This window comes from Aplysia californica, unplaced genomic scaffold (genome assembly GCF_000002075.1).
Source record: "Aplysia californica isolate F4 #8 unplaced genomic scaffold, AplCal3.0 scaffold00058, whole genome shotgun sequence".
In the NCBI taxonomy this organism is placed as follows: Eukaryota; Metazoa; Mollusca; class Gastropoda; order Aplysiida; family Aplysiidae; genus Aplysia; species Aplysia californica.
The window spans coordinates 636,651-648,322 of record NW_004797328.1 but is presented as its reverse complement, the minus strand read 5'-3'; the positions used below and the strand labels follow the sequence as shown (position 1 = coordinate 648,322).

Genomic DNA, 11,672 nt, shown 5'->3' with positions numbered 1-11,672 from the left:
AGGGGGGGGGAGGCAGAGAGAGCAAATGCATGGGGAAGAGAGAAATGGATGGATGGATAGACAGATATATAGATGGATAGTTTTGTTCCATGCTTGTGTCCAAATTAACAGCAATGCAAAAAAATGTCTCACTGGATTGAAAGTTTAAAAGATATAGGCATAGCTTACAAAAACAAGACAGTAGTGCTTGTGTAACTTAATGTTATTATAACGACGCCGTTACCTCTTTTTATGTTTGACGTAGTCATCAGGTTTGCTCCTCTGTCCACAAAGTTGTTGAAATCTTTGACCATGATGTGTTTCATAAGTCCCGAGTCACACGTAGATAGTCTGGGACACCGTCGCTCTAAGTTGTAACTTGCCACGTTCTTCCCGTAACGTTGGAAATAGTCTGCAACAGAAGGGTTTTTGTTTGTTTGTTTGGGTAAACAGACACACATCGACACAATGATTATCATTTAGAGCTGGGAAAACGTAAGACTGACAGACAGAAATAACAGAAGGAAAGTAAAGAAGTAGGGCCTACAAGTGGTGCCCTCCAACCACCCTCTAACAGAAGGGCAAGTCTGTTGTTTCTTCTTTGTCTGAGTAAAGGTTAAACAGGTCGACATAATAATTGTCAGCAGGTGCACACTGCGATTATATGGATGAAAAACATGGACAATTGATGAATAAGATTTTTTTTTAATTACATCTTTTAAAATGAAACTTTAAGAATATCTTTGAGACTAAATGTAAAGAATCAAGAAGTAAAAGAAGAATAAGTACAAAAACGCCAACACTCACCTAGAACGTAATGAAACTAGAACTGAAATTCTTAGGGATTATCAAACGCCACGTTTTAATCGAGAAACATATTATTCTGATATCAAAGGTAGAAGGCAAGGGAGGAAAGGAAGAAGGTGTGATCTCACAGGAGATGGGAACACGACATCGAAACCTGGTCTGGAACACCGCGGAGAGGTAGAATGGCAAGGGGCATTACATCGTGAATCTACTAGAGACGCTAAAAGGAAGAAGGAAAAAAGGTTCTGGGAGGAAAATCGAGCTAGAAAGACAGGAACAGCAGAGGAAAATAAAACCAGAAGTGCAATGTAAGCAACCTTCACTTGGATATTACGTTTGATGTCCTTACTTTAGTTTGTGGTACAAACCTTAAGTGGGGGGCTCTCGTGGCCTAGAGGTTAAGGTGTTGGCCTCTCATTCAAAGGTCCAGGGTTCGAATCCAGATAGCGACCGAAAAATTTTCTTCTCTAAAATTGTCTCCTTTCACCTCCTTTCCTGCTCTCCAGCTATATTCTGTCGTCTGCTTTCGTCTCCTCTTTCTGCCCCCACCACCTCACCTCCTTTGCCCCCTCCTCTGGGCTCCTGACTCTTTCTGCAGCCTTTCTACTGCTACTCCTTGACTCCTCCTTATAGCTGTCTTTCTGTCACACTCCTGATCTTCCGGTAGGAAAGATCTACACCTAGCCTTCTCGGACAAGGGCGAAAAATCTCGGAGGGCCCGTGTGCAAGTTGCGCACGTTAAAGATCCCTCGGTGGTCTAAAATCGATGAGAGTAGGCTTCGGCCGCAACCCGGGCAAAATTCAAAATTTCCTACCAACTAAAAGTATTAGGTGTGTCCCGCGCGCTCATATGACCTTATGCAGTTGCGAGCGCCGTAAAACACTTACGAAAAAAAAAAGCCTTAAGTTCCTTTGCAATAAAAACTAGCACTTTTCTTTTATTTCCTTGACCCGAAGCACCAGCAATAGTCACCAAATCGCCCCCCCCCCCCTTTTTTTTCCCCCATTTAAAAAAAAATTATAATATATATAAGTAAATAAAAACAGAAAAACAAAAGATAACAGCAAACACAGTCAACAAAAAACAAAATCAAAAACGAAAAAAAATCACTGACAAAACATTACCAATGTCATTCTGATCTGTCGATAGCAGCCATCCGCCCAGCCCCCTTTCACAATCCGGTATCATTATCGTCTTACGGAGTGAGGTAAAGATATTTGTCAGTCAACGCTTCCTCTTTCTCTCGACCCCTAGTTGGGTTCACTCGATCCGTAGTTGAACCCACTGGACCCCTTGTTAAAGTCACTCGACCACTAGTTGAACTCACCGTCAAGTCTCTTTAGCCAGGTCTTCCCCTTGGACTGGCGACTGTAGCCAAAAAAGAACTCATACTTTGGCCCAGGCACTCCCAGGCCGTCCCAGGCACCGAAGAAAGATCGTAGATAGTAGTAATAAACACAGGATAAGAGGAGAATAATGGTGGACAAGAGGCAGGCTGTGCTTGACAGCTCTCCGATTAGTGGCAGTTCCATGATGGCTGAAACACGAGAACGTTTAATTAGTTTTTATATGTTTATTGTGTTACATGTACCGAATGCTGAAACATATTGAAATAACAAACCGATTTCGGTATGTTTAAGGTTTACCTCTTTCTGAGTCAGTCCAATATATATTGTCATTCTTGCATTTTATAATAATCATAGCCTGTATAAAATTGTTAAAACATAATTCATCTTACAGCAGAGATTAGATAAGACTTGAAATAGGAATTAATTAAACTATGTAAAACGATCCCTCACTTTCATGGTAGTTACACTACCAACTGTACAATTTACTAGCGATTGCCTGTGTAACAATGTGTTCCTTATTGCTGTCAATTCTGCCTTGTAAAGGTGTGGATAAATAGTATAAGCTTATATGAATATTATATATATGTATATATCTATCTATATATATATATATATATATATATATATATATATATATATATATACAGAGAGAGAGAGAGAGAGAGAGAGGGAGAGAGAGAGAGAGAGAGAAAGAGAGAGAGAAATAAGTATGACATGTGTGATTTGTGTGACTTATGAGACTTCTCATGCATGAGCTGACGAAAGAAAACATAAACCGGAAGTACTACGTGGGCAAAGTGTTGGTTTTGATATCTCATGGTGTATGTTGTAATCAAAGCTTCCTACACACAAAATTTCCTATGAATCAGATACACAATGTGTAAACACACCTTACACACAATAAAATCTTGTGCTTTTTAACGGTTGGATCATTTTCTCCCTGTTTTCAAACTAACAAAACTGACAAATGCAGAAAATAAACGCTCTGTGTGTTTCCTTAATTCTTCAATGCGCTTTCTGCTTATGTAAGACACGTAAATGTGTGCAGAAGAACCATCTGACGCTTAGAACTGTCTAAGACAAGCCTAGACGTGGCCTACCTTGGGGGACAACTCGACGTCAGAATTGGGTTATAGTCAACACCCAAATTCGAAACCCATTCCAACTAAATGTAGAGACTGCCAAGTACTTCGGACTGTCTTAAAACACCATTATTAGACATTTACGTGATCACGGATTACGTGATTATCACCCTTTGCGTGGAGCCGTTCTAACCCTGTTTCATTGAAGAAATCGCTAAAATTTGGGCACAACTACATTGGCGATTGAACCAAAGACTTTGTTAACGAGTTCTATTCAGCAATTGTTCAGGTTTTTTGTACGTCGCATTGATGGAATAGAAAATGTGTTACAAAGAAGAGGGTAGAGATTGCATACAGCCAACGTCGTCATAGTGGACCGATCAGGTGCCTGAAATGTTGCAGTGCGGGGTGGAATCGCTGCTCTTTATCGTACATATTTGGTTACTTTTCAAAGTAATTTCAAAGAACGATTACCCTACATGACACGGATAATGGGACTTGCTAACAAGACAACTCCCGATCCCATGCGCCTTGACCTGTCAAAACTCCTTCCAAACTCATCAAATTACTCTTGGGGATTGGCCTGCAAGATCAACAAGCCTGAACCCAACAGAACATCTGTAAGATGACCTTGACTGGAGCATTAGAAACAGGCCGCACTCCGTTGAAACTCGTCAGGAACTGAAGACAGCACTTCACAAGGAATTGAAGGGGATTCCTCTGACAACCGTAAAGACGTTTATTCAGTCAATGAATAGACGCTTAGTATCAGTAAATCAAGTTGAAAGAGGCCTCACACAATACTGAGCAAGCTTTGATTTGGATTTTACAAAGGTCAGTGTGAAAGAAATTATCTCCCTTGAGTAAGGAAAGACATTAGTCAATTCTTTTTATAATAATATCATGTTGACAGAAAATTAATAAAGATCGCGTGTACGAAATTTCTTTTGGCTATGTTGAATAGTAAACGAGTTGTTGTACCTTTAAGGTGGATGTGACAGGACTTTTGCAACACGATAATATATATATATATATATATATATATATATATATATATATATATATATATATATATATATATATATATATATATATATATATATATATGTGTGTGTGTGTGTGTATGTGTTTGTGTGTGTATGTGTGTGTATGTGGGTGTGTGTGTGTGAGTGTGTCTGTGTTTATAAGAACGATCGCGTGTAGTAGTAGTAGTAATCACTGGAGCTGGAGAGCGTTAGGGCGCTCAGGAGATAATCATGAAAACTGTAACACAAGAGTAACTGTTACATCAAGTAAATTTTGAATGTATACCGAATGTTGAAGAGTAATGTAATACATAATAACAATCCGTTTCTTTTATTTTGAACTAATGATATACGTTTACTGTTCTAGTTCACGATTTACCGTCGATCTTGTATTCTAAGAGAAAAGAGTGAAATATAAGCCCATCCAAGTTTAGGAACGTGAATCAGAACTGGCTTCACCAGTGGAAAAAAGATAGATAGATAGATAGATAGATAGATAGATAGATAGATAGATAGATAGATAGATTGATAGATAGATCAATTAACCAATGTAAAATAAAACCTCACCCCTCTGCTTGCTGCACTCCTAATGAACCAGTGTTTGCCTTTTCAGCAATGTGGTCCTTATCGTTGCTCCTCGGTGCTTTTAAAAGTGTCAGCCTTTATATATATATATATATGTAGATTTATACACAGAAAAACATCGAAGTTGCGTTGGTCATAGTCATGGAACTTATCAGAGCTCCTCGGATCTCTCTTGACATGGTTACGGTAAGGCTGATCCAGTTGACTCAAACGTCTAATTTTATTTTTGTGGAGGCGTTACAGTTTTTGCCTTAAATAACTTACTCGTCTTGCTATTTTTTTATTTTTTAAAAGCCGATTCGTTTGTATATTATGTTGTAAATATAGCTTCCTAGTGTGAAACTGAAACTGTCTCCCATCCTTATTTGGATATGGAGCATATTTGGGAGAAGAATCGTATTTCTGCGTTACATTAAATTTTTATCACAGCTGGCGTCTGTAGCCCAAGAAGACCCCGCATTTTCACCCAGACAAACAAGCGTGGAAGATCACAATTCTTTTAGGGTTGGTTTACGTGTTCCGAAATAATACTTCTTGTAAACCAAGACTGCCCAAATTTCTAATCAGCATTGCCATGTAGGAAGGCGTGCCTTCTCTCCATATAAGTTAGCCTAAAAGTTGAAACCGTTTATACTCCCCGCCATCCTACCTCACTAAAATAAACTAGAAATTAGAGATTGAAACGTAAAAACAAAAATCGACGTTCATTCAAAACAGGACCACACCTCCCCCACCACTTTCCTCCTCAATCCCAAACTAACAATAGTACCTCTCCCCACTCCCCCCTCCTAATCAAAAAGCGCACTCCTAGCAGCAAAAGACACCCCCCCCCTTCCCGACGCGCGCGCGCGCACACACACACACACACACACACACACACACACACACACACACACACACACACAACACAGAGAGAAAGACAGAGAGAGAGAAAGACAGAGAGAGAGAGAGAAGAAGAAGAAGAAGAAGAAGAAGAAGAAGAAGAAGAAGAAGAAGAAGAAGAAGAAGAAACCTCTGTCTCCGTCCCACAAAGTGCCCCTGACATGTGACGGACACTGTGGGCACGAATTCACGTAACTACCGAAAACTGCGGCGGTAACAGGAATGTTTCTATGTTAGGCTTATCGTTGATCATGTTTGTCACCCAGTCTTTTAATAGTACACGCTACTTCTTTTTGACCCGTCGCCCACTCAAATAGTCCGCTCGGGTCATTACGTCACATGTGGTAGCGAGAAGAGAATTACATTTACTATTTTTATATACATAATATCGTAAGTTCACAGAAAATGTAAACAAATAACTCATGCTTCGTGGACACAATTTAGATTCAAACAACCTACGTGGCTAGCTGTTTTGGCTGTGCCTGCTAAACAAAGAGAAACTCCGATTGCGCGGGTTATGACGATCTTGTCTCATAGACAATAAGTGTGTATTATGTAAAGTATTTCCCTGCCGTCGGGAGTCCCAGAATCCCTCGTATTTTTCCCCATGTTACGTTTCTTTGTTCGAATGAACTCTTGAGGGCTAAATTGTCTCCCTTTAGTAATAATAAGTATTAAATTCGATTATTCAAACAAACTGAACTTTCTTGATCCCAGGGGGCAAAATGAGGGTTACAATTATGACGAACATACATACATGAATACGTACAAACAGAAATACACGATCTCGTAAAGAAAAACAATTACATGATGTTGCACGAACGCACAAAATAAAAACATGCCGTGGTTGGTCGTTACTGTGCAGCGTCATGTCTTTCTGAGCTAGGATTGTCTTGTCTTGCAAAAGAACACAGCCCATTGACCACCTATCTAAACCCAGTGTCACTGACACTTGCTTGACAAATATTTGTGAATCGGGACTCACTAATCATGGCACCACCAGAGCTCCCAAAACGTTCTTTAAGAGTATTTAATTCAGCAATTTTAATAATAATAATTATAACAACTTATTGGAAAGAAGACCAGGATGTTTATATACTTATTTGGAGCTGCCAAAAGCTATACCCCTAAAAGTAAACTATGATAACTATAATGAATCATGATTAGACATGATGGATGCAAAATAGCAATAACCATGAACATGAACAATTAATGTGAGGCAGCGTGGTGGAATCAGGCTCTTGTCCAAATAATCACAGTGAAGAAACTTACATTTTTCCGCAGGTTTGGGATTTTTTAATCAAATTTTTGTTTTTTAGCTCAACACCTTTCATGCCCATTAAAGAACTCATTTCTGTGTGGATTTTTCTTAAAAACGTTGATTAAAGGCACAACAAATGTAAATTTTCAGCTACCACGAACTCTTAAGCAAAGGAAATAACTAATCTTTGGCGGCCATTCTCTCACTAATTTTACCTCAGAAAACAGGTGACCCCCACCCTTTTCATTCGCAAATATCTCGACTTGTATTCAAGATAAATGGATAGTTTTTTTCATCCAAATAAAGACAAATGAACAAGCTTTAAGGTGATACAAATAACTCTACATGCCCAAAACTTGACGAGAGCCTGATTCCACCACGCTGCCTCACAAATGTGTTTACTTCTAACTTTTTGTACATAATAATAATGAAATTCTTAGAATTTCTTATCTCATTCATGCCATTTTAGTGAGGGCCGTAAGTCAATGAGGAGCAAGCTGAGGCGTTGGTATTGCTGTCATCGACTTTAAATATCTCGAACATTATCACGAAGATTACGTTTCCGAACTGCCAGCGATAGGGGAAATACCGCGAAGCAGAAACGATACCATTTTTATATGTATTGTTCACCCTAATACCTTTTCCCTAATCGCATAAATCCCTCCCACGCTCTTGTAAATAGTTTCTACCTTTGGAGTATGAGAGACCAACAGTATTTGAAGAAAAAACATTAGTGTAACAATACCTGGTTGTTTGTTTTGGTTTGGGGGGGGGGGATTCTGTTAGTTTTTTGGGTGCGGGGGAGGGGGGGGGGGGTAAATATATTACCCCGCTCACAACTGCGTAAGGTCATATGAGCTCGCGGGACACATTAAAAATTAAACATTTTCAGTTGGTAGGAATTTTTTTATTTTTTTTGCCCGGGTGGCGACCGAAGCCTGCTCTCATCGATTTTGTACCACCAAGGGATCTTTGACGTGTGCAACTTGCATGCTGGACCTCCAAGATTTTTCACCCTTAACTGAGCAGGCAAGGTGTAGATCTTACCTAGGCCTACCATAAGATTAGGGGTGTGACTGAAAGACAGCAGTACGAAGGAGTCAAGGAGTAGCAGTAGAAAGGCTGCAGAAAGAGTCAGGAGCCCAGAGAAGGGGGCAAAGGAGGTGAGAGGTGGGAGCAGAAGGTGGAGACGAAAGCAGACGACAGACCATTGCCAGAGAGCAGGATAAGAGATGAAAGGAGACCATTTAGAGAAGAAAAATTTCCCTTCACTACCCGTGTTCGAACCCGGGACCTATTGAATCTGAGGCAAACATCTTAACCTCTAGGACACGAGACATCCCCCCCCCCCCCCCTGTTCGACTGTACAACCCCTTTTGTGATGTTCTCAAGTGATCCAGCCTCTTACAGCTTCAACAATTTGGACACAAACGTAGTTCTCATTTTGAAAGCGGAGCGCAACCTTCCACGAGTAGGTGACATATGCGGGAACATCGAAGTAACAATCTTAGATGGATACGAACAAAACTAAAATTTCACAGCATTGGTCAAGTTTACAACCGACTGCGCTTCAACCCGCCAGCTCAGTTTCTCCTGTTTCTGTCAACTGTGGACACCTTGGGGCCTCACTTGATAGCCAAGCCAATCACAGCAGACTCCCTACCTCTGTTGCGCGGTCGGACCAGGAGTTGGACAATACATGGAAGTGATATTGCGGAATTGTGTATCGGGGCATTCTACCTGTGGGCAAACATGGTCACCCCTGAACTGTCATGAGCCGGTTAAGTGGGGTGTCAGATATCCATGAAATAAAGAGCACAGAGCTTTTTGTATTGAACATTACCTCCCCACCGACTCACCACCCTTGACATTTATAAGGTTGGCACAAGATACGGAGAGAATGCTAAAGTGACCTCAAGATGTCGTGGGTTCTATCAGTTTGGGTCTATTGAGAATCAGAACTCGTCTTGAAAAACGTGAACATGTCCTCGAGAACATTTAGTTTAGTGGCAAAGCCTATTTTCACCTTCCAAGAAGTAAACTTCAAAAAGTATGCCGACTGAGCACCCCACCCACACTCTAGTGTCTCTAGAAACCACTTCATACTAAAATGTGTACTGTGTGTGTGGCTTTAAACACTCCATGGTTTGGCGGATCCTTTTGATTGGCCACCGCTGAACATTACGAATGACGCGTTAAAATAGTCCGACGTGGACATATAAAGCACTGCTTCTAGAAATTCCAAAATAATTGTTTTAGTTGGTTTTTTGTTTTTTTTGCTCTGAAGAAAAATAAAATATAATTGTATGAATGGTACAAGGATGGACAAATTAATTAGATGTCAAAGAGAGAGGAAAAGAAGAAAGCAAACCAGTCGTTACATGACTTTCCTTACATGATTTTTTTCAAATTGGTGCATTTTTTGTTCAAGTCATATCCGTTTTTGAAAATATGTTTCTTTTGCGTGGATTTTGTTTCAAACAAATGCCTTTTCAATGAACTACGTCTGTTCCAAATTACAACTTTCTGGATCCCTTTTGTGCTAAATACTCAGAAAAAAAAAGTTGTAAAGTTGTTAGGTTTTTATTTTTATTTTTCGTGTTTTTGGTTGTTAGTTTGGGGGTGTTTTAGGGAGGGGGGCAGGGTTTTTTGTTGGGTTTTTTGGATCACCCTGTACTCTATCCTTATTGCCAGATAATTAAGGTTATACAGTTTCTCCCAGGGACAGACTGTATTTCCCAGGGAGTAAAAGTTTGATCATTGTCGAGAAGTGAAGGTGATACAGTCTTTGACATGGGGTGCAGGTGATACAGTCATTATTATGGAGTGACGGTGATACAGTCATTGTTATGGAGTGACGGTGATACAGTCTTTGCCATGGAGTGAAGGTGATACAGTCATTGCTATGGGGTGACGGTGATACAATCACTGCTTGGGAATGAAGGTGACAGTCTCTCCCAGGGAGTGAAGGTAGCTGGTTAGGATTGAATGTCAACATACTATTTATTGTTCGTACAGCCTAGGTAAATGTTTTAATTTTAAATATAATATTTCTTGTACTTTTGTTTGGTGTAAATATTTTGCTTCTACAGATATTGGTAGCAAATGTATCCTGTATTCTTTTTTTATTTTAAAGTAACTGATTTTAAACATGCTAGTTGTAAATGTGTTGATTGTATGTATTGACTGTGATTATTTTGATTGTAGTAAAATTTGTTTATTGTAAATGTTTAGATTGTAAATGTGTTGATTATAATAAATGCGTCGATTTCAAATGTATTAATTATGAGAAAAGTTTGTTTGTCTTAGTAAGGTTTTACGGCGCTCGCAACTGCCTAAGGTCACATGAGCGCCAAAGGGTGGATGTCAACAGAGAAGTCCAAACGGGGAATCAGGCTTACTTCGCTCACCTCTCTAGCCTCAACAGCACAAAGTCAGCTTCGACTATCAAGGCACCCCGGAAATAGCAGTTCACAAGAGAGTGACAAATATACAAACGAAGCATAGGAAAAATGTCGATAGTACAAATGTAAGGGTGAGGAAAGAAAAAGTAACAATTCCCCCTATGTTGTTCCTGCACAACATGCACATGGCATTGATAAATCAGCCCATTTACAATGTTACTCAGCATAAGAACATGTTAATATCCCCCTTTGGGAATGGCTTAAAGATAACTTCAGTCAGTAGCACTGCCCTGGTAGGGGGGGGGGGGTCGGATGTTTTGATTATAAATGTGTTGATTGTAATAAATGTGTAGATTGCAAATGGTTTGATTATGATAAATGTGTGGATTGCAACTGGTTTTATTGCTAAGAATGCGTTGATTGTAAATAGGTTGATTGTTATGAATGTGAAAGTTGTAATTGTTTCGATTTGAATACATGTCTTTGTTGTAACGTGTAGATTACAGATGATTTGGTAGCAGATATTCATGTACTGATTTTAACATTTTGAGTAAGATTGATTGATCATTAATTTATTTTTTAATAAATGTGTTGATTAGCAATGTGTTAATGTGAATTGTGTTGATTATTCGTTAACGTGTTGATCATAAACGTTTAGATATGAATGTGTTGATTGTGATAAATGCATTGATGGTAATAAATGGTCTGAAAATAAACGTATTGATAATAATAACATGTGGATTATAATGTGCTGATTGTAATAAAATATTAATGTTTTTCTATAAATGTGTTGAATATGTATTTCTTATAAAAGTATTGTTTATAACGGTTTTGCACCACCACTCACACAGTTAACATTATTTAAGAGGTGGACTGTGTAGATCTTGCCTGTCAAGGCTAACCCCGGCTAAAGTCCAGCCAGCAGCCAGGCGAAAGCTTATTGATAAAATGTGTGGCATCGTGGTGAAATCAGGCTCCCGTCAAAACAAGGAAATCAAATAATGCCCCTTGTTTGGCAGTTTTCAATTACTTTTTTGTCGTTGCTTTTGTTTGTTTTTTTGTTTTTTTGGGGGGGGGTTTTGGTTTGGGGTTGTTGTTTTGTTGTTGTTGTTGTTTTTTGGGGGGCGTTGCTGTTTTTGCTTTTGTTGCTGTTTTTGTATGTTTGTTTTTGTTTTGTTTGTTTGGTTGTTGTTGTTTTTTTGGGGGGGTGTTGTTGGATTTTTTTGTTGTTGCTTTTATTTTATTAATTTATTTTTATTTATTTTTATTTATTTATTTATTTATTTTTATTTTTATT

At 39.1% G+C, this 11,672-nt stretch overlaps 1 protein-coding gene across 1 annotated transcript in view; it reads right to left on the bottom strand.

Moving 5' to 3' along the window:
• The window catches only part of LOC101852457 (cytochrome P450 3A29), a gene marked incomplete in the record, with an annotated part of 10,756 nt that extends 8,437 nt beyond the window's left edge, over window positions 1-2,319 (bottom strand). Inside the window, 2 exon segments of the mRNA XM_013079619.2 lie at window positions 224-391; window positions 2,115-2,319. Coding sequence (XP_012935073.1) covers window positions 224-391; window positions 2,115-2,319 — 373 coding nt within the window.
• Between the last annotated feature and the right edge of the window lie 9,353 nt (window positions 2,320-11,672).